The 27108-nt window shown below is 37.5% G+C and overlaps 1 protein-coding gene across 5 annotated transcripts in view; it reads right to left on the bottom strand.

Moving 5' to 3' along the window:
- The window catches only part of RTN3 (reticulon 3), a 63401-nt gene that overhangs the window by 12137 nt on the left and 24156 nt on the right, over positions 1-27108 (bottom strand). The window contains exons 3-4 of one of the 5 annotated variants that reach the window (XM_067037468.1): positions 23186-23656; positions 21317-22645 (exon numbers count right to left, since the gene is read on the bottom strand). The exons of 2 other annotated variants lie outside the window; for them this stretch is intronic. In XM_067037468.1, coding sequence (XP_066893569.1) covers positions 21317-22645; positions 23186-23656 — 1800 coding nt within the window. Of the gene's footprint in view, positions 1-21316; positions 23657-27108 lie in introns of all 5 variants that reach the window. 2 more of the 5 variants (XM_059069953.2, XM_067037467.1) reach the window with 2 other exon arrangements.

The following is a 27108-nucleotide window of genomic DNA, read 5'->3' as shown; positions in this document are numbered from 1 at the left end:
AATAAGGCTGGAGAGACTGGCAGGGACTAGGATCATGGAGTATTTTCACAGAGCAAAGTAAGGAGCTTGGACTCTACCTCAGGTGAAATGGGAAGTCACTAAAGAATGCCAAGCAGGGGAATAACATTTTATATATATATGAATTTATTTTATTTTATTTATTTATTTTTGGCTGCGTTGGGTCTTCGTTGCTGTGCGCGGGCTTTCTCTAGTTGTGGCGAGCGGGGGCTACTCTTCATTGTGGTGGCTTCTCTTGTTGTGGAGCACGGGCTCAGGCTCTAGGCGCACGGGCCTCAGTAGTTGTGGCTCGAGGGCTCTAGAGCACAGGCTCAGTAGTTGTGGCACACGGGCTTAGTTGCTCCACAGCATGTGGGATCTTCCCAGACCACGGCTTGAACCCGTGTCCCCTGCATTGGCAGGCGGATTCTTAACCACTGCACCACCAGGGAAGTCCCAACATGATATATTTTAAAAAGAGGAACACTTTTACTGCTGTATAGAAAATGGATTGGGATGGGGCAAGAGTACAGGCAGAGAGCTCCCTAGGAGGCTAACACGAGGCTTCAAATAAGAAATGATTGTCATTTAGATTAGGTCAGGATGGAGCAGAGTGGACATGCTATATTTTGGAGGCAGAACAGACAGTACTTGGTGATGAACTGGCTATGGGAGGTGATGGGGGAAAGAAATATGGATGAGACCTAATTTGGAGGCCTGAGCAAATGGATGGATGTGGCGTCACTTCCTGGGATGAGAAAGAGCAGAGTATAGGCCATGTTAGTTTGGGGATGGATGTCTAGAGACATCCATAAAGCAGGTGGTTAGATCTACCAGTGGGAAGCAAACAGGACAAGTCTGAGCTGGAGATACACATTTGGAAATCACCAGCACACAAATAATATTAAGAGTCATGGACTGCCAACTAAGCCAAAAAAAAAGGAAGTCACAGAAATGGAAGAGGTTACGTAGTACTGATAGGGAAAAGGGCCCAGTCTTAACTCTGAGGTACTCTGACATTTAGTAGCTGAGAAAAAGTAGAGGAGCTAGAGAAAGGAAACAGAGGAAATAACCAAGGAAGTAGGGGGTAACTAGGAGAGTATGGCATCACAGAAGCTGAGAAAGGAGTGTTTTGTGGAGAAGGGTGTGGAAACGGGCCAATTCTGCTGAGGTTGGATAAGGAAAAAAGTGATCCTGGACTTAGCAATATGGAGATAGCTGGTGATCTGATCAAAGCTGTTCAGTGAACAGCTAGCTGGTGGGGGCTGAAGAGGAATCGGTGGTGAGACAGGGAGGCAGTGTGAGAGAAAATGCCTAAGAAGTTTGGCTGTGAAGCGGAGTGGAGACATTCGGAGCCAAGGGATGGTTTAACAGATGGGAAACACTAGAGCGCACTTCTATGCGGTCACAAGCAAAGGGAGCCCGAGACAGGGAGTGGAAGCAGCGAAGTCCAGGAGAAGGAGGGATGGAGATCCAGAGGCCAGGTGAGGGGCTGACCCGTTAGAGTGACGTGGTCAAGAGGATGGAGAGACAGACGCAGGTCCATGCACGGATCTGAAGAATGGAAGAGGAGGGACTCCTGTCCGAATGTTTTTATTTTCTCAACAAAAGGGAGCTGAGGTCATCAGCTGGAAGAGGGCAGGGGGGTGAAGACAGTTTATGGAGAGAGAAAAAGATATGAAATGGTTGTTTCAGAAAATTGAGAAAGTGTCTTAAAACTCTTAGAAGAAAACACAGGAGCACATCTTTCTGATCTTGGATTAGGCAACGGCTCCTCAGATATGATACCAAAAGCACAAATGACAAAAGAAAAAATAGATAAATTGGACTATATCAAAATTAAAAACCTTTGTGCTATAAGGAGTACCAAGAAAATGACAAGAAACCTCACAGAATGAGAGAACATATTTGCAAATTACTTATCTGATAAGGTATTTGTATCCAAAATATATATAAGAATAAAGAATTATAACTCAATAATAAAAAGAACAGCCTAAATGAAAAAAATAAAAAACATAATAAAAATGAGAAGACACAAGAGGGAGGGGATATGGGGATATAAGTATACGTATAGCTGATTCACTTTGTTATACAGCAGAAACCAAAACAACAATGTAAAGCAATCATACTCCAATAAAGATGTTAAAAAAAAAAAGAGAAAGGATCCAAAGAGACATTTCTCCAAAGATATACAAATGGCCAATAAGCACATAAAAAGAGGCTTAACATCATTAGTCATTAGGGAAAGGCAAATCAAAACCACAGTGAACCCACTAGAATGGCTATAATAAAAAGCTAAATAACAAATATTGGCAAGATGTGGAGAAATTAGAAACCTCATGCATTCCTAGTGGGAATGAAAAATGGTGCAGCTGCTTTGGAAAACAATTTAGCAGTTCCTCAAAAGTTAAACATAGAGTTATTATACGACCCAGGAGTTCCACTCTTAAAAGCAAATGGCCAAGAGAAATAAAAACATACAACACAAAAATCTGTGTACACCGATGTTCACAGAAGCATTATTCACAATAGGGAAAAAGTGGAAACAATCTAAACATCCATTAACTGATGAATGGACAAATAAAATGTAGTATATCCATACAATGCAATAATTATTTGTCAATAAAAAGGAATAAAGTTCTGATGCTACATATTACAACACAGACAAAACGTGAAAACATTAGGCCAAGTGTGAGACGCTGATTACAAAAGACCACAATTTGTATGATTCCATTAATATAAAACATCTAGAATATGCAAATCGGTAGAGAGAGAAAGTAGATCAGTGGTTGTTTAGGGCTGTGGTGGTGGTGATGGGAAATGGGGAGTGATTGCTAACAGGTATGGGGTTTCTTTTTTGTGGGGGGACTAAAATGTTCTAAAATTGGATAGTGGTGATGGCAGAAAACCATTTAGCTGTACACTTTAATGGATGAATTGTATAGTACGTGAATTATATCTCAATAAAGGTGTTAAAAAAACAAACAGACAAACCTGCAATTATAGTCAGGGATTTCAACACCTCTCTCAATAACTTGCAGAATAAGTAGACAGAAAATCAATAAGAATATAAGACTTGAATGCTATTAACCAATTTGACCTTCTTGACATTTGAAAGAACACTCCACACAATAACAGCAGAATATACATTCTTTTCAAATACATGTGGAACATTTACCAAGATACACTAAATTCTGGGTCTTGAAAAGGATTCAAGACACTTTCATGTTTTCTGACTATCACATAATTACATTAGAAACAATAACAGAAAGATACTGGGAAAACCAATATTAAACTTTGTATAAACTAAATACGCTTCTAAACAACTCACAGACCAAAGAAAAAAATCAACAGGGAAATTACTGAGTATTCTGAACTGAATGAAAATCAAAAGCAGTGGGTTCCAGCCAAGTGCCTATATTAGAAAAGAAGATGAGAAATCAGTGATCTCAGTTTCAACCTTAAAAAACTAGAGAAAGAACAACTTGAACGCCAAGTAAACAGAAGGAAGGAAGAGTAAAAACCAGAGCAGATCTCAATGAACAGATAACAGAAAAACAACAGAAAAATCAATGAAACCAAAGTTGGTTCTTTGAGAATATCAATAAAATAGATAAAACTCTAGCTAGACTGATCAAAAAAAAGTGCAAGAATACACAAATTGCCAATATCAAGAATCAAGAGAGGTGACATCACTACAGGTTCTAAAGACATTAAAAGGATAAGGAAATACTATGATCAATATTATGCCAATAAACTAGACATGTTAGATGAAGAGGACACAGACTATCAAAGCTCACTCCAGAAATAGACAGACTGAAGAGTCCCATATCTATTACAGAAACAAAACTTATAGATAGAATACTTCCCATTCAGAAAACTCCAGGGGAATTCTACATCACTGGGGAATTCTGCCAAACAATGAACAAGAAATAATAGCAATTCTACACAATTCTTCCATGAAAATGAAGAGAAGGTAATGTTTACCAACACATTTTATAAGGCCAGCATTACCCTGATTCCAAAACTAGACGAAGACATTACAGGAAAAGAAAGCTATAGACCAATATCGCTCATGGACATAGATGTAAAAATTCTTAACAAAAATTTAGCAAATGCAACCCAACAATATGTAAAAAAAGTATATCATGACCAAGTGTTTTTTTGCAAAAATGCAAGACTGGTTTAGCATTCATAAATCAGTCAATATAATTCATCACATCAACAAACTAAAGAAGAAGAACCATATGATCATCTCAAAACATACAGAAAAACAAAATCCAATATCCCTTTTGATAAAACCTCTCAGCAAACTAGGTGACAGAAGGGAATCTCCTCAACTTGATAAAGGTAATCTACAAGAAGTGTAGAGCTAACATCATATTTAATGAAAGAAGGCAAGGATATTCTCACTACTTCTATTGAACACTGTATTAGAGATTTTAGCCAGTGCAGTAAATCAAGAACAATAAATTAAAAGGCATCAAATTGGGGGCTTCCCTGGTGGCGCAGTGGTTGAGAGTCTGCCTGCAGATGCAGGGGACATGGGTTTGAGCCCTGGTCTGGGAGGATCCCACATGCCACGGAGCAACTGGGCCCGTGAGCCACAACTACTGAACCTGCGCGTCTGGAGCCTGTGCTCCGCAACGAGAGGCCGCGATAGTGAGAGGTCTGCGCACCGTGATGAAGAGAGGCCCCCACCTGCCACAACTAGAGAAAGCACGCACAGAAACGAAGACCCAACACAGCCAAAAACAAATAAATAATTTTTGTTTTTTTTTAAAAAAAGGCATCAGATTGGAAGGGAAGAAGTAAAGCTGTCATTATTCACAGATGGCTTGACTGCCTATGTAGAATATCTGACAGAATCTACAAAAAAGGTAATAAGTTTTAGCAAGGTTACAGGACACAAAATTAACTATATTTCCATATATTAGTATTAACTAATAAGAAACTGAGCTAAAAACACCATTTAAAATAGCATGAAAATGTGAAATACTTAGGCATAAATCTAACAAAAGATGTATAAGACCTGTACACTGAAATCTATAAAATACTGCTAATAGAAACAGATGAAGACCTAAATTAACGGAAAGCTATATTGTTTTCAGGGGTTAAAAGACTCAAAATTGCTAAGGTGTTAATTTATCTATAATTCTAAGTAATTCCAGTAGGTTTTTAAAAACAGAAATAGACAAACTGATTTTAAAATTCCTATGGAAATGCGAAGGACCTAGAAGAGCCAAAACAACTGTGAAGAAGAACAAAGTTGAAGGACTAACAGCGTCTGATTTCAAGGGCAATATAAAGCTACCATTATCAGGATGGTTTAGTACTGGCTTAAAGACAGGCAACAGAGCAATGACACTGTATACAAAGTCCACAAACAGGCCCACGCATATACGGACAAACTATTTTTTGACAAAGTTGCAAAGTCAATTCAGGGGAGAAATGAGAGTCTTCAACAAATGGTGCCAGAACAACAGAATATACATGTGAAAAAATCCCCCAACTTTTATCAATACCTTAAATGACATGTAAAAATTAACACACAAGAATCACAGACTTAAATGTCAACCTAGTACTATATAACTACTAGAAGAAAACACACAAAAATCTGTGACCTTGGAATTGGGAAAAATTTCTTATATACAACAATAAGTATTTGATACATAACAGAAAAAACTGTATTTCATCAAAATTTAAAACTTCTGCTCTTTTTGAAGGACAGTGTTAAAAGAATAAAAAGATAAGCCACAGACTGGAGAAAGTATTTGCAAAGAATGTATCTGATAAACAACTTGTATCCAGAATGTGTACACACACACACACACACACACACACACACACACACGTTCTCAAAAACAAACACAATAAAAACTAGTCAAAATTTGAATAGACTTTTCATCAAAGAAGATATATGCATAGCAAGTAAACACATGAATAGATGCTTACCACGATTAGTCATTAGGGAAATGTAAATTAAAACCACAATGAGAGCCTACTATGTAGCTGGCACAGTGTCTAGTGTTAAAAGACTTGACCATAACCAACTGTTGGTGCGAACGCGGAAGAACCGCAACTCTCATACACGGCTGGCTGGAATATAAAATAATGCAAACCACTCTGGAAAAAAATTTGGCAGTTTCTTACAAAGTTAACTACGACTATCCTATGATCCAGCCATTTATTTCACTTGTATTTCCCCGAGAAAAGAATACATTGTGTCCATGTATGAATGAAGACATGAATGTTCACAGCAGCTTTATTTGTAACATAAATAAGCAAAACTGAAAATTCAAAAGTTCAGCAAAAATTGAAAATAACCCAAATGTCTGTCAACAAATGGTATATCCATACAATGGAAAACTACTCAGTAATACACTCAGGAACATGGATGAGTCTCAAAAAAGTTAGGTTGAGTTAAAAGAAGCCAGATTAAAAAAATAGTGCACATACTTCATGATTCCACACATATAAAATTCTAGAAAATGCAAACCAATCTAGTGACAGCAGGCAGATCAGTGGTTGTCTGACAGGAGGAGATTAAAAAAGGGAGCAATGAAATTTTTGTGTGATGGAGATGTTCATCATCTTGATTGTGGTGATAGTTTCATGGGTGTATACATATGTTAAAACTTATCAAATTGTATATTTTAAATATATGCAATTTATTGCATAGCAATTATACCTCAATAAAGTTTTTTTTAAAAAAACTTAAATGACCGCGAGGTGTTATATATCATTTTTGGTCTTCAAGTGGTTATCCTAACAAATTAAAAACTTAACAATTATGCATGAGACAGAATCAGAGGAAAAGAATAATGTACAGTAAAACCTTTTTAATTTGAAGTCTTTTACTATGAATTCAGACTTCATAATAATCTAACCAGCCCAAGCTTACCTCTGTATCGTCTATAAATGTCTGATAAATAACAGAACAATTTCCCAACCCCTTAAATGACTCAGAAGTACTATTTATAAACAACAAATGTACACATACTTACAACAAAGATTAAATCTTATTTAAAAATTACCAACAAAGAAAACTTTACTCTAGAAATCTGGTTACTGTGTCAGAGATGAGCAACCTTGGTCCTGGATGCTAAGGCAACATCAGAGATGATTACGAAAGGAATTAGTTAGATCCAGCTTTAGGTACAATTGTGAATTAAGCGATGTTTATTTTAGGGATTATTCCAGTTTTCTCTTTGGAGCCCCTTTATGCCTCCTGGCTTCCACTTGGCTCCGGATCCCTACTTAGTGACACGCTTTATCCCCAGCTTCAGAATCAGTACAGCAAAGAACAAACTCTGCTCCAGACTGCCTGGGTTTGCATCCTCTTCTATTTACTAGCTGTGTGATTCTGAGCAAGACACTTAACCTCTCTGTGCCTTGGGTTCCTCATTTGCAAAATGGAATCATACAGTATCTGGGTTTTAGGGATGTTGCCTGCATTAAATGGGTTAATCTGTAGAAGTGCTCAGAACACTATTGATTACGTAGTAATAAAAATGTTAGTTATTATTATTCATTTGACTGCCAATTCCTGCTACAATTAAAATGGAGAATTGAAGAACTAAAGTTAAAATCTGCAAAAGAGAATTAAAGTTTTTTTCCTTTCCTCTTTGTTGCTATGATACTAAGAAATCAGTTTGGGGGATTATTAGGGGCCCTTTCAACCAAATCAGCTCCTTTGATCTATTTTACATACCAAGCTTCCACATAAAATTTCCAATGAAAAAGAAGCTGCACTGCCAGCACTATGATTACATAAAGAGAATGGCCTGTAAAAGGTCAGAGGGAGGCAGAGTGCCAGGAGGTAAATGCAATACGACAGGTGGGCCTACAGGGCAGGCTGGACTAGCATAGATTCAGGAGATTTTGACACAAAGGTGGAAACCTAAAGCCATGGGAACAGAAGAGATCACTTAGAGGCACCTCATAACACCTCAAACCCCATTTATTCTACCCTCCATGCAGTAACCCAAGACAGTTATGGAAACAGGGCTCACCACTCCTTCTCCCTCACCCTCCACATTCAAACACTGTGGCCTGACAAACAGTACCTCCTTGAATCTATCCACAGGAAAAGAAGATCTTAATTGAGAGCCAGTGGGCTAACAAACTGCCAGTCTAGTACACTACCTGACAGAGACAGAATTAAACTTTGGCTAGCCTCTTCCAAAGTCCTGAGTACTGACCCAAGCTAGTTCAATGGGTACTAGAAAAAAATGAATGCCAGAAGTTCCCAGAAATGCAGCCAGTGTTTTCCTTACTTTTCAGTTATAACTTTATCATTATTATCACATGACCTAAAATTTATTTTCATTTGAAAGACCCTTACTTGTTTCTAGTTATGTTTCAATATGTTTAAAGTCTTGTGCTGTACTAAGTATTTCTTAGAACCATTTCAATATATAATACAGCTTCTTTGTATAAATTTATGTAAGTAAAGTCAATAATTTCTCAGTTACCTTAATTATTTTGCTAATGGCAGATGAAGCATCTGACAGTGAACGTATGTATTCATCAAGTGTTTATATTGCTGGTAGAATTATGACTGATTCATTCCTTCCTTTTATTTTCCAAATCTTCTATAATGTGAGCATATTTTTTATTTTAAAAACTTTAAAGGATGTCTATCTCTTGCCCGTATTATTTAAGGATGCAGTACTGTTCTTACACCAAAAGAGGGCACTAACACATCCAAAGGTAATCTCAAGGCAGAGGGAAAAAAATTGGTTCCTGCCAATTCAAAGAACAGCAGCACCATTGATTTTCATTCCTAAATTTGGGGAAATCTCTTGGTTTCATGACAACTTCAGCCATTCCCAAAACCATTCTCAAACTTAACTATCCCAAGTATACACCTTGAAGAAAAGAAAGGCTGCTCAAATGCTTATTCTGAAAAGGAATAAATGTGCAAGAAATTTCAAGGTTTAGTAGTCTATCATCTTTTTCATTTTCAAGAATAAATCACCAACTAAGGATCCATACAACATGTTCTATCTCCTGTGCACTAATTTTTCAAAATTTGTAAATATACCTCTCTAAGATTTAAACGTAACTGAAAGAGCTAAAAGAAGAAAAAAGGATTTATGACCACAAAAGGGAAACTGTTCAGTAATAAAAGGGGAAATGGACAGTTCAGTTTTTTATATGAATAATTACTTATGTAAAGAAAAGTATGCAGACATTTTTACATTGATTAGTTCTTTTCTTTGGTTACTTTTGCATTAATAGTTCATAATAAGTGAAGCCACTTTTTGAGTTGCAAAAGACATTGTGGATAATGTGTTTATAAACTCAAATCCAAATTTTGTGGCTGCTGAAATGGGTTAATAGTCTGCTCTACTACAGATTTATGCTTACCAAAGACACTCCACTTTGGGGCTTCCCTGGTGGAGCAGTGGTTGAGAATCCGCCTCCTGGTCTGAGAAGATCCCACATAAAAAAGACACTCCACTCATAATGGCACAGAAGGATCAACGACAAAATACAAAACTGTCAAAGACAAACATACATGCTTTTGGCCACGGATGTACCTAGCAGCAGGCCAAAGAAATTTGTAGGAACCCCTTTCAAGCTGGCATTCTTCTCAAAGATGGTCAAGAAAAAAGTTTTTCATTCATTAAAATAACCTAACAACCCCACTTGCTTTCAATTTCAGATTTTAAAAGCACAGAAGACAAAATGGCCTTGACTACCCTTGCCCAACAGAATAACTAAGTAGATCTGAAAATGTGAACTTTTGAACTAAGTTATCTAAAGAATATAATTAAAGATAATAAATGCAGTTCTGAATCATGATGGAAAGGATAAAGGCACAAAACTCTAGCTTTAGTTTTCTATCCTTTTTTTTTTCTTCTAGGTACAGCTGGTTATTTGCACATGTTTGACAACTACTTAATTCTCCAACTAAGAAAGTCTAGACTTAAGTCTGCAGAAGATAATCAGATCCAATCTAAAATTAAACAAAGCACTAGTTAATTGCTAATAACTGTGAAAGCCCAAACTTAAAAAGTGATTTTAGGGCTTCCCTGGTGGTGCAGTGGTTAAGAATCTGCCTGCCAATGCAGGGGACACAGGTTCAAGCCCTGAGCCAGGAAGATCCCCACATGCCACAGAGCAGTTAAGCTTGTGCGCCACAACTACTGAGCCTGCGCCCTAGAACCCACGAGCCACAACTACTGAGCCCGCGTGCCACAACCACTGAGGCCCGTGCTCCTAGAGCCTGTGCTCCGCAACGAGAAGCCACCGCAATGAGAAGCCTGCTCACCGCAACGAAGAGTAGCCCCCGCTCGCCGCAACTAGAGAAAGCCCGCACGCAGCAACGAAGACCCAACACAGCCAAAAATAAATAAATAAATGTATTTTTTAAAAAGTGATTTTATGCCCTTTGCACACATTTATTTTTAATTCAATCTTCCGACGCTAGTCTTTTATTTATTTATTGGTGATACGCGGGCCTCTCACTGCTGTGGCCTCTCCCGTTGCGGAGCACAGGGTCCAAACGCGCAGCCTCAGCGGCCACGGCTCACGGGCCCAGCCGCTCCGCGGCATGTGGGATCTTCCCGGACCGGTGCACAAACCCGTGTTCCCTGCATCGGCAGGGGGACTCTCAACCACTGCGCCACCAGGGAAGTCCCGATGCTAGTCTTGTTATTGGTAACATGACACTTCTCCTATGGTTACAATACACTTGCACTTGTATGCTTCTTTGACAGTCTGTGAAGTAAGGCAGATAAGTGACATGGTTTCAGACTATCGTAATAAGTGATAAAATTATTTTCTTCTAAAAAACAGCTTATAGTCTCTAAAATCTTTACCAGTAATAAGCAAAAGAAATTTTAAAAATGAAGTATTAGGTAATATACATACCCTTGACTTCTGAGATCTCATTCTATTTTCCTGGGAGCTCTACTGAGTGTTTCCCTCATGGAAAAAATGGGAATTTGGTCGGTAACTGGGACAGCTTTTCTCCACTCTGCCTTATTCCCCGCCAACATTTAACTTCCTCCCAACATACAGCACATTAGAAATAGTTTACAGTGAACACCCATATAATCACCACCTAGATTTTTATTCAATACTAGTAATGTCTTACTTTAATTTTTTTACTGTGGTAAATATATGTAACATAAAACTTACCATCTTAACCATTTTAAAGTATATAGTTCAGTGACTTTAAGTACATTCTTGTTGTGTAACCATCACCATGATCATTAATGTTTTACTATACTTACTTATGTATCGGTTCCTCTTATCCACTAGCCCAATTTTTAAAAATATATTTCAGAGTAAATAACAAATATCAGGAAATCATCTTCAGCTTGCATATCATTAACGAAGTTCAATATTTACTGTTTTTCTTTTGATATAAATTTACATATGATGAAATATACAATACATTCGCTGAGTTTGGACACATGCACATACCTATGTAACCCTATCAAACTATAGAACATTATCATCACCCCAAAAAGTTTTCTCATGTTCTTTCCCAGCCAACACGCCAAGAAGTAGCCACTGCTCTGCTCTGGTTCTTTTCCCTACATAGAATAGTTTGCTTGTTCTACGATTTCATATAAATGGAATCATGCAGTATGAATCCTTTCTGTACTGCTTCTTCCACTATTCATAATTTGAGATTCATCCATATTTGTTGCAAGTATCAAAAGATAACTAGCTATACCACAGGTTATCTACTCCTTTATCGATGAATAGCTTTGAGCTGTGATGAATAAAACTGCTATGAACATATACAAGTGTTTGTATGAATGTTTTCATTTCTCTGCAGTGGAGTTGCTAGGTCATGGGACACATGCATGTTTAGTTCTCTTAAGAAACTGGCCAAACTTTCTCCAAAATATCTGTACTATTCTGCATTCTTACCAATAGTTTGAGAGTTAGTTGTTGTCAGTCTTTAATTTTAGCCATTCAGGTGGATGTGTAGTGATAACTTATTTTGATTTTAATTACATGAAGACTTGTGAAGTTGAACACATTTTCACTGGGTTATTGGTTATTTTTATATCTTTTGTAAGTGCCAGAATCTTTTTTGCCCAATTTCTTTTATTGTGTTGTTTGCACTTTTGTTGTAGAAATGTAGTTTTAAATATTTCCTGGATACTAGTCCCTCATCAGACACATGTTTTGTAAATACTTTCTCCTAGTCAATGGCTTGACTATTAGTGGTGTCTTTTAATGAGCAAGTTTTACTTCTGATGAAGTCTAACTCATCGATCCTTTATTTTACGGCTAGTGCATTCTGTGACTTAAGAAACCTTTGTCTACCTCCAAGTCATGAAGATATTCTCCTACGCTTTCTTCTAAAAGTTTCATGATTTTAGTTTTTAATGTTCCATTTTAAGTTCATTTCTGCATATCATATGAAGTAGGGATTGTGGTAGGCGGAATGCTAAGATGGCCCCAAGACTCTTTACTCCTCGGTGTACATGCTTTATATAATACTTCCTCCTACCCCCAAATGTGAGCAGACCCTGTGAATATGATGGGATGGTCACTCTCGTGTTTAAGTTTCAGTTATATAAGATCCTGCAGCAGAGTAGAGAGAAATTCTCCTGACAGCTTTGAAGAAGCAAGCTACCATATGTTGTGAGAGGGCCACAAGACCAGGATCTGAGCGCAGCCTCCTGGTGCTGAGCACGATCCCCGCCCCACCGCCAGCAAGCTAGAAAAGAGGGATCCGGTCCTTCAACCTCCAGGAACTGAATCCTACCAACAATCAGTGAGCTTGGAAGAGAACCCTGAGCCTCAGATGAGACCCCAACCCTGGTTCACACCTGGTGATTTCAGAATCACACTTTATTTCAGTCTGGTGAGATCCTGAGCAGAGGATCCAGCTAACCTGTGCCTGGACTCCTGACCCTTGAAAACTGTGAGATAATAAAGTTGTGCTAAGTTGCCAAATTTTTGGCAATGTGTTATTTCTGGATTCTCTGTTTCTTTGATCTACTTGTTGACTCTTTTGCAAGTTCCACAGTCTTTATTACTAGAGTTTTATAATGCCTTGGACTATTCCAAGCCCTCAAATTTTTGTCCTTTTTCAAGATTGCTTTGGATTTGCTAGGTCTGTGTACTTCCAAAGAAATTTTAGAATGAGCTTGTCAATTTCTATTGAAAAATTCTTCTACGACTTTGAACTGTACTGAATCCATAGGTGAATTTAGGTAGGACTGACTTCTTTATGACATCGAGGTTTCCAATCCATGAACACAGCATGGTTCTCTTCTTAGACAATTCCTGAGCTTCTCTCTGCAGTTTTGTAATTTTCAGTATAGAGGTCTTACACATTTTTTTCTTTTGGTTAAATTTACTCCTATTTTATGCTTTGGTGCTATTGTAAATGGAACTTTAAAACTTTTTAATTTTCTGATTATTTGTTGCTAGTATATAACAAATGAAACTGAGTTTTGTGTATTAACCTAAAATCCTGTAAACTTGCTAAATTAAATTCACGTATTAGTCTTAGCAGTTGCTTTTTATCAATAGATTCCTTAGGATTTTCTATGTACACAATCATGTAATTTGCAAATTAAGACAGCTTAACAACTTCTTTTCCAATAGTCATTCCTTTTATTTCTATTTCTTGTCTTAATTCAAAGGGGAGGACCTCCAGTATAATGCTGAATACAAATGGTGAGGGTGAGTATCTTTGCCTTGTATCCAATGTTAGGGGAAAGTGTCCAATATTTTGGCATTAAGCACAATGACAGCTATAGTTTTCAATAGATATCATTTATTAGACTGAGGAGATTACCTTCTATTCCTAGTTTGCTGAAAATTTTTATCAGAAAAGGATGTTGAGCTTTTTCAAGTATCTTTTCTGTATCTGACAGAGTGCTGGATTTGATTTGCTAACTTTTTTTTAATTTGCTAATATTTTGTGAAGGATTTCTCATCTTATTATGTTCCATAGGGACACTAGTCTATATAATTTTCTTTGTAGTGTCTTTCTCCAGTTTTGGTATTACTATACATATACTAGTCTATGAGTTGGAAAGTGTTCTCTCCTCTTTTTTCCTTAAATGCTTGAAAAACCTCCCCAGTAAAACCACTGGGCCTCGACTTTTTTTGGTGAGATTTTTAATAATGGATTTTTTTTTTTTTTTTTTTTTTGCGGTATGCGGGCCTCTCACTGTTGTGGCCTCTCCCGTTGCGGAGCACAGGCTCCGGACGCACAGGCTCAGCGGCCATGGCTCACGGGCTTAGTTGCTCCGCGGCATGTGGGATCTTCCCGGACCAGGGCACGAACCCGTGTCTCCTGCATCGGCAGGCGGACTCTCAACCACTGCGCCACCAGGGAAGCCCTAATAATGGATTTAATAGAAATTGTGTTAGCTTTGGTAAATTGTATTTTTCAAGGAATTTGTTTCATCTAAGTTGGCATAAAGTTGTTCATAATATTCTATTGTCCTTTTAATATCTGTAGAATCTGAAATAACCCCCTTTTCATGCTTAATATTGGTAATCTGTATTTGCTTTTTTTTTTGATCAGTCAAGAAATCAATTTTGTTAATCTTTTTCAGGAACCAAATTTTGGCTTTGTTAATGTTTTTTATTCCTTTAACTTCTGCTCTTACTTTTATTCTTTCTTTCCTTCTACTTCCTTTGGATGTGCTTTTTCCAGCTTACGTTGAAACCTTAACATCACTGAATTTACATATTTTTCTTTTCTAATACATGCACTTAGAACCATAAATTTCCCTTTCAGCACTACATTCCACAAGTTTGATATATTGTATTTTCACTGTCATTCAGTTTAAATTTTTTTCTCATGATTTCTTCTTTGAGCTATAGATTATATAAAAGTGACTTGCTTAATTTCCAAATAATTTGGGAATTTTCCTAGATATCTTATTTTCATTGTTTAAAGTTTTTATTTCATTATGGTCTGAGAACATATTTTGTATGACCTTAATCTTTTAAATTTACTGAGTTGTTATATGGCCTAGCATGTTGTCTATACTGGTGAATGTATACCTTGTGCATCTGGAAAAGAATGTGTATTATGCTGCTATAGGGCACAGTGTTCTATAAGTATCATGTAGGCCAAAGTGGTTGATTGTGCTGTTCAGATCTGTGTTTCTGTGTAGCTGGTTTATCAACTGCTGAGCAAGAGATATTAAAACCAGTAATTATGATTAAAGAACTCCCTATTCCTCCCTCTAATTCTGTCGATTTTTGCTTCATTTATTTTGAAGCTGTTATTAGGCACATATACATTTACAACTGTCAAGATGTCTTGATATCTTTTATCATGATAACATGTCACTTTTTACTTCTGGTAATACCCTTTGTCTTCTTATGCTTACTTCTGCATGGCATACAGGTATATGTTTCTTGGTATACCTTTTCCCATCCATTTCCTTTCAACTTCTGTGTCTTTACATTTAATACATATCGTTTATAGTCAGCATATAAGTAGGTCTTGCATTTTTATGCAGTCTGTCACTCTGATTGTAGTCTTCAGTCCACTAACATAGTGATTGCACCAAGTCTCCCACCTCTTGGGAGACATACACCCTTGACTTTTCAATCTACTTAAAATATTATACCACTTCATAAAAAATATAGGAACCCCTGCTATAGTATAGATTCACATACTCTTGCCTTTTGTTATAAACTGTCATATGAAATAAACATTATAATCTCCGCACACATCATAATTTCTCCTTTAAACAGTCTTACATATTTTAAAGAAGAGGAAAAAAATAAGTCTTTTATATTTACTCAGCTATTTACCATTTTCAATGCCCTTCATTCTTTCCTGAAGGTCTAAGTTTCTATCTGGTATCAATTCCCTTCAATCTGAAGAACTTCTTTTACTGTTTCTTGTACGGGTCTTCTAGTGATAGATTCTCTTAGTTTTCTTTTATCTAAAAATGTCTTTATTTTGCCTTCATTCTTGCAAGGTATTTTTGCTGAACAGAGATCCTGGCTGACTTTGTTCCCCGTTTAGCACTTTAAAAGATGTTATTTCACTGTCTTCTGGCATCTGTGGTTAGTGGTAAGAAGTAAGCTCTAATTATAACTGTCATTCCTTTATATGTGTCAGTTTTCTTCTTATCTTTCGTTTCAGCAATTTGACTAAGACACACTGGGAAGGAAAGGATTAACTTGGCAGTTCTGGAATGCTCAAACCCTGAACATGCCAAAGAAAGGTCTGTCTTCAGGACTGCCCTTTGCCTGGCTCCTGGGAGATGAACTCTGAGCCCTTGGCATATTCTGGCTGATCAGTGTTTTTGCATACCTGGGGCCTTGGGCCATGCTGTACCAGCATGACCACTTAAGTCTACCTGAACAATATGATTTATGGCAAACACCTGTTCTTGCTCTAGGTGGCTGGGGTCTGAGTAGCTGAGGTAAGTTAAGGGGGTACTGCGTGTCACCCTGAACACCCAGGACTGGGTGAGCTTTCCTAGTTGGCAGCACTTCGCACATGCTGTCATGTGTCCTTGATGGAAGAATTAAGGACAGCTCTGTGCGACTCTATTAGACACCCGGAAGCTTGCACCTGGTTCCTCCTGGACTTTATCCCATGTGTCTTTCCCCTTTGTCAATTCTAATCTGTGTCCTTTTGCTGTATACAGTAAGTATAACAGCTTCTGAATCTTGTGAGTGCTAGCAAATCACTGAGCCTGACAGTGGTCTTGGGGACCTCTGACACATGTACCACGGTATGGTTTTCTTCATCCTTATCCTAGTAGGTGTTTGCTAAGCTTCTTTAATCAGTAAATATGTTTTTCATAAAATTTCAAGGGTTTTTTTCTGTCATTTTATCTTCAAATATGTTCTTCTCCAGCCTCTCACTTTCCTCTCTTCTGGGATTCCAACTATACACGTTAGCTCTTATAATATTGTCCCAAAAGTCCATGAAGCTTGGTAATCTTTCTTTCTATTCTTCAGGTTGGGTAATTTTCTGTTCATCTATCATCGAGTTCACTGACTCTTCTATCATCTCTGTTTTACTGTTAAGGCTACTCAGTGAATTTTAATTTTAGCTGCTGTATTACAGAATTCCACTTTGCTCTTTTTTGTTTCTATTTCTCAGTTGAGATTTCCTTTGTTTTCATTCAGTGCAAGAATATTTTCCTTTACTTCAACTGATCAGTTATAGTAGCTGCCTTAAAACCTGTTTCTCAATTCTAACATATGAAGTTAGTTTCTGTTGGTTGTCTTTTTTCTTCAGACTAAGTTACATTTTCCTGGTTTTTAAAATGTTGCGTAGTTACAGATAATATCTTGGACATTATGAATATTATGCTGTGTAGCCTCTGGACTCTGTTATATTCCTCCAGAGAGTACCGATATTTCTGATTTAGTATGCAATTAAATTTGGCTTAGACCCAAACTGCAAACTCTCTGGGCAATCAACACCTCAAATCTTAGTTCAGTTCTTTTATCTTTGTGGTTCAGCGATTAAACAGAAGCTTATATAGAGAGCTTATACTCAGAATCTTAGGCTGTCACTCTCTAGATCTCTCCTTCCCAGGACTCTTCCTCCCCTCACTTTTCAGTGGTCGAATGCTTGTGGCTGACCTGAATTCTGTCTTCTGATAAGTTTTCTATTAAGTTTTCAACCAAGCTGCCAGGTGCCAACTTCAGCCTTCCTCTGGCCAAAAGCAGTAAAAATGGAAAATTAATTTCATGCTCTCTCTTCCTGAAAGTGTCAGCCCTTTTTCAGAATCTGTCTGCTTTTGCTCATTTTCCAGTGTTTCCAGGGCTCCCTCGCTGCCCCCACAATTTTGTCCAGAGGACATAGTTACATGCAGAAAGATCAGGTCCAGTGAAAGCCTATTGGCCTTGGCCAATATTGGCCATATTGCAAGAAAAGTCATCGTGATCTTGTTTTTAAAAATTTACTTCATAATCACTGTGTGTAGGTATACAGATTCACTTTTAATGATACCAAAGTAGGTATTATTCTGAAAACCTTGTTTTGTAACTTGTTTTTTTCTACTTACGGATTCATCATGTAATAAAAACTCTGCTATATTCAATAATATAGTTTTTATTAATTAATTATGAACATTTTCACATAACAGAAGAAACTTCAACTTTGACAGCAAATTGACAGTAACTAGAAAAATAATGCACATACCCAGAAGTGAAATTGATAAGCAGTGGCACAGTGACCCTAGAGAAATATGTGCATGTGTGTAAAAACAGGCAAGTACAAGGATGTTAACTTCAGCACTGTCTATAATAGTAAAAAATGGAAAATAATCCAAATCTTAATTAAAAGGGAAATGACATAGTAATAAAATTGATTACTACACAGCTGTTAAATAGAATTATACATATTTCAACATGAAAAGAGTTTAAAAAAACCTAATGCTGAATGAAACAAGTTGCATAACAAAAATAATACTAGTAAAGCTTTAAAAGTACAAAACAATACCACACATGCACAAATTTAAAATGTAGTGGAAGGATGTTATCAGCTCCACTGACAGTAGTTACCCTCTGGGCAAGGGGAAGGAGTTGGTCAGGAGGTAATCAAAGGGTCCTTTAGTTTGGAAGCAAATATGATCACTAATTAACAATGAATAGAGTTAATTCTAATATATAGGAATACAAGTGTATGTCTTTTTGTACTTTTCTATATTTTTCAATTTCTTAAAAAAAAGAGGAAAACACCAACCTATAACAATTCCAATGGCTATATAGTATTCAACTGCACAGACATACTAAAAGATACTCAAACAATCTCTAATTGTTAAGATAGAGATATATGCCACTATCATAAACAGCCCTACAAAGAACATCTTTGTAGTTGTTTTTGCACATAAATGCTTTTTTTAAAAACTTAGAATTCATACCTAGAGACAAAATTGCTAGGTCATTTCTAGTTCTTTGTTATATACTGTCATATATACCATAGGACAGCAAAAAAAAAAAAAAAAACCATTAATTTTTTTCATTGTTTCTTTTGCCTATTTTCCCCAACAACTTTAGGCAGGACATAATTACAGAACTGGTTTTACTTTAGAAAGGAAGACTACTCAGATATACTACTTAGAACCAGACTGTTATATTTTGCTATAGTTTATATTTAAAAGATTTATTCATGAAGACAAGTTTAAAAGGTTTTCAATTCTGAAACCTTAAGGAAGACTTTTTAGCTTCTTGGTCTAATTATACTAGTCTTCTTTAATTATCATCTAAAAATATCTACTAATCACAGAATTTGGTCAGTGACAAATATGCTAAACTTCCATACTCCTTTTTACCTCTCACACTAGATTAAATAACTCAGTTGAGATTTACTGATAATTAGTACACAGTACTTTATTTACTACAACACTGTGAAGCAGGGCAAAATAACTACCAGAATATTAACAAAGGAAGATGCCAAACCAATCTGGCCAGTTGTCTAAGGTCACACTAAAGCAGGTATTTGCCAGAATTAGACTCTGGATTGTTGCCTAATTTCTATATGCCTCATCACTCAAAAGAATTACCTTTAAGAACTTTGACAACAACTAATGAAGAAAGCTAGAATATACCAGAGTCAGAGAATCATATTATTGAAATGATACTGATGATTACCTACTTCAACATCCTCACTTTACAACTGAGGCCCCAAAAGGTGATGTAATGTAATTGTTTAAAGTCACACTTCTAGACACTGTGAAGCAACAATAATTCAGCTCTTTAATCCAAGTTCAACAATCTTCAATTACTAGAGTATAACAGCTATCCTTAACTGCCATTTCAAATTTTTGAGTTTATAAAAAAGTCTCGATGTTTTCACTGATAATTATTAACAATTCATTCACTAACAAGTAATTATCCAGTACCTACTATATGCCAGGTCCTGTACTTGGTGCTAAATGAATATTCAGTATATACTAGGCCCTGCATTACCTGCATTTTCACATGTAACCCTCTCACTATTATTATAAAGTAAGTACCATTATTATCTCTATTTTAAGGATTAAAATTTAGTAAGATTAAATCATCTGCCCATGGTCTTCAGTAAGGAAATGTCTTTATAAAAAATAAACAGTGCCTTTCTGCTGCAGGCATTAAAGGCAGCAGCCATGGCTCTGCAGCAGCCCATGACTATGGGCTTCATGGTGACCCAGAACATGAGCAAGGAAGGTGACGCACAGATGCCAGCAGGGCACCTTACCAAGCAAAGCAAGTTAGTGAGGGACCAGCTCTGAGAGGCATGGGGCTTCACTCCTTACAAGGAGTGCCCCCTTCAGGAGGAGCTGATCAGTGTTCTGGATACTATGAGGAGAGGAAAGTGGCTGCTAAGGACTGAGCCCCCCTCCTTACTCTGCATAATAAAACCTTTACAGAAAAAAAAAAAAAAAGTAAATGGTATAATCTCACTTATAAATTTATCTTAACGAAAATCTTTTTTGTTTTAAATATTATAACTCTGCATATGATTTCATTTGAAAGAAGGGATCTATTGTTTAAAAAGTTTGGAAAACCACAGTCCTACATAGCACCTAACATTGACCATACAGTAAGTGCAGAACTTGTTATCAGATTAGAGGTTGGGGGTCACTTTTGGAGGGTTTTATATATCCTTTTTTCATTACACTTTCTAAGACACTAGAACAGAGAGCATTTGAAATAACTTAACTGAAGGCCAACCACTAGGAAAAGAATCACTCAAATAAATAGAAGACAAGGGGAAGGGCTTCTAGTACCATATATTGGGTTTTGGCCTGAAGCATGATAAACAAGGTCCAAAGTAGAAGAATGCATGAGTTCTCTTAAGTATTACTCACAAAGTTGTACTACAATACTGGTTACCTACTTTCAGAGCATAAAATCTCTGCGGTGTAAGGTCAAATTAATTAAAAGTTTCATTTATTATCTTCCCAGCAGGGATTCCTTTATCTTTGATTGCTAAATAGATTTTCCAAGGCCCATAGCAAAAAACCCAAGTGCCAAGCAGTGCTACTATTACAGAGATTTAAAAATAAGCTTTGTAAATAAATAAGAGCCTAGCGATATTCTTAAAAGCAGCAATCTCCCCTAGGGCCAACGTATAAGGAAAGGGGAACGATGAAAAAACTGGACCATAAAATTTTTTCTTTACGAGAATATTAATTTTAACAGGTAGTCTACTGCTTTGGAAAATACTTGTACAAGAAAACCAAATCAAGCAACATTAAAAAAAAATCTACCTTTCCTCATTTTACTGTATATTTTTATTCTAGCTATAATTTTGGTGATATAAATCAGAGACTAAAAAAAATAGCACTCTAAATAATCAATCATAGCAGAATTAACCACATGCAGTATTTCTAATGTAAACAGTTACCTGAGAATTCTGCCAGAAGTCTTGCTAGGACATCCTTGTTTACCAGTTCAGTCTTGCTAAGGCTGGAAGTGATAACTACCCTAGTAGCTTCTTTGGTAATACTGGGCTTCTTGGAAATGCCGAGATCAGATCCAGTCTTGACATCTTTGTGTTCTAGGACATCATAGGATCTCTGTGGCCAAGATTCTGGAGCAAATGTTAAAGTCTGCTTGAGTATTTCTTCGGGAGATTCTACTTTATCCTGTACGGAAGCTGACTTCTCAACCTTCCTTTCATTCAGTTCTTTCAGTGCTTTGATTGTGAGCTGCTCCTGGTCTAAGTCAAGAGATGCTACTGGAGTACCTTGGGTAGGGAAAACATCCAGAAGCTCACTCCCATCTGTTTCTTTGCTTTGTTCATTGTATTTGTCTTCTATGTTTTTAATTTCAGAGCCACCTGACTCACTTTCATGTAAAACATCTACAGGAAGAGCTGTTTTAAAGTCCTTAGTTTTCTCTGATGTTGCTTCAAAGGTATTTCCTTCACCTTTACCTACTATTCCTTTCTCTCTGGTTTCTGTAAAGGCTGCTATCAGGTCCTCTGGGGAAGAATCATCTTTATCTTTAACACTTTTTTCATGCAATGACTCCAAATAGGCAGAGGTTGTCACATTTTGTGAGAATTCTGTCTTATCATTAAAAACCTTTGGAGATGCTTCTGAAGGAAGTTTGGGGTTCTCAGCTGCAACAAGCCTTTCAGGAGCAACTACACTCATACTATCTGACTGCTTCATATCTTCTGATGTGACATTCATATTACGTACTTGTGAACATGCTGCCTCACCAGCTGGACTCCTTCCAATATCAGGCTGAACTTGTTGTGGCGCAGAGTCATTGATGGACCCGTCAAAGTTTCCAGATGTTTTGTCTTCCCTATTACAATTACGAATCTCTTTGATTGCTCTTTCATCTATTTTTACAACAGCACTTGGGATGGAAACAGGTTTTTCAGCCTGAATTTTGTTGCTCTCGAATGAAGTATCTGCTGTGATGTCCTCTATCACCGTGTCATCAGACTCACCAGAACTATCAGCCTCTGTCACTTCTCCCAACACAGAGGTCTGCCAGTTCATTTCACCTTTCAGGTGGCCATCAGGTAAAACCACTTTCACTGTGGCCACTCCAGAACCAAGAGAGACACATTTCTCAAACGGAGATCCAGGTAACTCTGAAAGTGTGTCCTCTCTTTTCTGCACACTGCCTCGCACACCTTGGATACTGATTTCCTGTGTGGAGTTGAGACGGCCTGGCATAGCATTTTCCTGTGGGAGAGATGTTTCTGCCCAATCACCTGTTGATTTAGGGATAGTAGTGCTCCCATTAATAGAACATACAGGAATTTTCTGATGAGTGTTACTTTTAAGATTTACAACTGGAATTTCTGACATATATTCACCCATGTCAGGTCCTGCAGCTTTTGTGATGTAGTCAGATTTATCACTCTGCTGTTTTACTTGGGGAACCAAATCCCAAGTCAATATTTCATTAGTAAAGTTATGCATATCATTTACACATCTAGATACCTCCTCCAATGCTGCAGTTGTGTGTGAAAACTGCCTAGTGAGCAACGCAGAGGCTGGGGAACGCCCTGTTTCTTTACTTCTCAGTGGAAATACTTTGTCATTAGACTCAGAAATATCTGCAGGTGATTCTCTATCAGTGTGCACTGCCCAGCTACCAAAATCATTTATGTTTTCCTTATATGCGTCTTTAAATTCTCTGTCAAATGCTGCTTTGTCAATAATTACTTCAAATGGTGATTCAGGGGAATCCTTTTCCATAATACCACCTCCCGAAACTTCAGAGGGGGACAAGGAATATGTACAAATACCTTCTGCTTTATACTGCTCGGTGCGTGGCTTCTGGGCTGTTAGCAAAGTGAATTTGTCATCTGCATCCAAGGCAGTTCTATCGTCCCTACTTGGTACCTCATTTGGGTTCTTGGACTCTTGATCTTTATTTATCTGCTGTTGCATTTGACCAACTTCCTTTGAGAGAAAAGCAGGATGATCTGGGAAACTGTCTGGAATGGAAGGACGGTTACAGTGAACTCCTTCTGCAACAGAAATTGGGGAGTCTGCTATGTCTTTACTGGTCCCCTGAGGCTTTTCCATCTTTTTCACATCTAGAAGAGCCAAGCAGTCTTTTCTTTCTTTGGCTAAAATAGGCTGGCTGCCTAACACTTTGCTTTTTTCTCCATGTAGTATTGTAAGGTCAGTATTATATATTTCAGAAGATGAACAAAAGAAGGAAGTCATAATTTCTGAAGGTGGCTCATCAGAGCAAAGAGAGCTCAATCCCTCTATGGTCAGAATTTGAAAGAAAAAAAAATTGTTTACCAGGTACAATTACACATTAGCTAGTCAGGCCAAGCAGCATGCTTTTTATTTTTAAATTCGTATATATACACACAGGATGTACATATACACACACATAAATATATAACAAAACAATGATCAACAGTTATCCTATAAGACATGCAAAAAATTGTCAGCAGTGAAACAGAAAAGGCTTATCATGCTACAAATTGCAAAAGACAAAAAATTTTCACAACAAAATACTTTTCAATTTACTTTTTCCCTTTAATGGTAAAGCATGAAGAAGGGTATAATAAGATGGATAATATGGGGAAGTGTTTTTCCTTTGGTATTAGGTATAGCTATTCAACAGAAACAATGTAATCCATATAAAACAAATAGATATTATGAAGTACTGATATGCTCTCATCTGTAGGGGGAACAATTCAGGACACACACCTTCTATAAAACCACTGTTAGAGTCTGACAGGCTGAAAAGGAAAACAAGAAGTGGCCAGAGTTCCCCTCCACCCCCAGAGATATAACGGACCTCTCCTAAGCCTAAAAATCAGACTAGAAGTAGTCTATTCCATCCACAGGGAAGATGGGCCCCAGGAACAGATGGACTCAATGCCTTCAACTAAAGGGCACTGAGAAGGCTGGTCTGTTCCAAAATCTCTTGCACCACCTTGCCAATTCAAACAAAACTGAACTGTGTAAACTGGTTTCCTTTATTAAGAAGAGTAAACTTCAGAAATCCTTTTAAAACAGAAAATATCCCCCTAAAAGTAATACATTAATTAAGTCTTAACAGTTTTTAATCTCACAGTAGCCACTGATTTACCATACCGTTTTCCAACTGACCAATCTAGGAAGTTTTTACTGGGGAAAAGATCGAAACAACTGTCCCAAGGGCAGGCACTATCTTTCTTACACACTGTTGTATCTCTGGAGTTGAAACAAAGTAGGTCTTAAATAAATAGTTCCAAACGAATGAATCAAACATTCAGCTTGGTCAGATGAGACCTAAGTAGGTTCAGGACAGCAATGCTTTCCTTGAGTGTGAATAAGTAATTGGGAAGATATGAAAGAGAAAAAGTTTTGGGATTACTTTTACTCAGCTTATGTTCTTTTTCAGTGAGAAGCTGAATAATAACCAGATAAAAGCAAAATTATGATTTATTCAAAACCATTTTACAAAGATGAAAAGAAATAATATCTTACTGCAAGAAATAAAATTCCATTACTATAAAAATGTTTCCAAATGCCAGATAAAGTTCCCCTATTTTAACACATCACTGAAATCTGATGTAATAGGAATCTCTGACTCTTAGAACAGTGTAACTGTAATCATCGGAGGCGGGGTGGGGTAGGGTGTGGTGTGGTAGGGGTGGGGGAGGGTGGGGAGGGAAAGTCTTTGTAAATTGAGGAATAATAAAGTTTGGTGGTACAAACTGTACCAGTGAGACAGAAGTAAGCTGTAATTCATATTTAGTTCTAATGCAGTAAACATGGCTTGCCTCTATCACTGTATAGTATGGATACTCAGCAAGATTGGTTTAAGGATAAATGAAGCCCACCACTGTAGGTTAAAATGTTTTTAAAAACCTGAAATTTAAAGAACTATGGCTTACATTTAAATCAGAAATATTCCACAGGGCTTCCCTGGTGGCACAGGGGTTAAGAATCCGCCTGCCAATGCAGGGGACACGGGTTCGAGCCCTGGTCCAGGAAGGTCCCACATGCTGCAGAGCAACTAATTCTGTGCAACACAACTACTGAGACTGCGCTCTAGAAGCCGCGAGCCACAACTACTGAAGCCATGTGCCACAACTACTGAAGCCCACGCACCTAGAGCCCATGCTCCACAAGAAGAAGCCACAGCAATGAGACGCCTGCACACCACAACAGAGTAGCCCCCACTCAAGGCAACTAGAGAAAGCCCATGCACGCCAACGAAGACCCAACGCAGCCAAAAATAAATAAATAAATAAATTTATTTTAAAAAAAGAAAAAAAAATATTCCACAATCTGAGCTATGTATTATTACTGAATTTATTGGTGACTGTTCCTACCAGGAAACATTCAATGGACTAAATCTGGAATAAGGTAAAACTGGGACCGCCCCCCTCCCTTCAAACAGGAATGGAGGACTTCCTTGGTGGCGCAATGGTTAAGAATCTGCCTGCTAGTGCAGGGGACATGGGTTCAAGCCCTGGTCCAGGAAGATCCCACATGCCGCGGAACAACTAAGCCTGTGCGCCACAACTACTGAGCCTGCGTGCCACAACTACTGAAGCCTGCACACCTAGAGCCTGTGCTCCACAACAAGAGAAGCCACCACAATAAGAAGCCTGTGGACCACAACTAAGAGTAGCCCCCGCTCACTGCAACTAGAGAAAGCCTGCACGTAGCAACAAAGATCCAATGCGGCCAAAAAAATAATAATTTTAAAAACAAACAAACAAACAAACAGGAATGGAACCTTGAGGTGAACGAAACTGACTCCACCTCAGAGGGAAGGCTCAGCTTATATGTTTTATAGAGACTGAGATTTCAGAAGATTTAGACCTGTCATTTTATAGAAACAAGTGGACAAAATGAATTAGTAATAATTCATTAGTAATAGAGTGCCATTATCACATGCCTGACACTGTTTTAGAAACTAGATTAAAAGCAGTGAACAACACAGAAAAAATCCTTGCCTTTGTGGAGCTTACAGAGACAGAAAATAAGCAAAATCAATAAGTAAAATGATGATGATATGGAGGTGGACTGGATGAAATGAAAAAGAAAGCAACCTACATTGAATGCTAGTGAAAGAATGCACACAGTACTACAAACAAAAAAAGCACGGTAGGGCATTCCCTGGCGGTCCAGTGGTTAGGATTTGGTGCTTTCAGTGCCATGGGCCCTGGTCAGGCAACTAAGATCTCGCAAACTACACAGTGCAGCCAAAAAAAAAAAAAAAAAAAAAGCATGGTAGAAATGTTTTGCTTTGTCAGGACACAAACTTTTCAGTTTTCTAAGCCTTGTTTCTTTTCTAACTTCCTTGAATGCTTTTTTTAAAAAAGATTTTTCTGATGTGGACCATTTAAAAAATCTTTATTGAATTTGCTACAATATTGCTTCTGTTTTATGTTTTGGTTTTTTGGCTGAGAGGTATGTGGGATCTTAGCTCCCCGACAAGGGACTGAGCCCGCACCCCCTGCATTGAAAGGTGAAGTCTTAACCAATGGACCACCAGGGAAGTACCTCCTTGAACTCTTAATACTCCAAAAGTTTCGAGTTAGGTATGTAATAATCTGAGGTAAAGCTAGAAGAGTAGGTTAGAAATCGTATTCTCACAATAACAACAAGTTCTGTACTGAATGCCATGACTGCTTGACAGACTTCAAGCATTTTACTGAAGATCTGTCAATATGATGTAACTATTATATATACAAAAGAACTTTAA

Source organism: Kogia breviceps, chromosome 7 (genome assembly GCF_026419965.1).
Source record: "Kogia breviceps isolate mKogBre1 chromosome 7, mKogBre1 haplotype 1, whole genome shotgun sequence".
NCBI classification, from domain to species: domain Eukaryota; kingdom Metazoa; phylum Chordata; class Mammalia; order Artiodactyla; family Physeteridae; genus Kogia; species Kogia breviceps.
The sequence above is the reverse complement of the archived record's forward strand: the minus strand, read 5'-3'. Positions and strand labels throughout refer to the sequence as shown.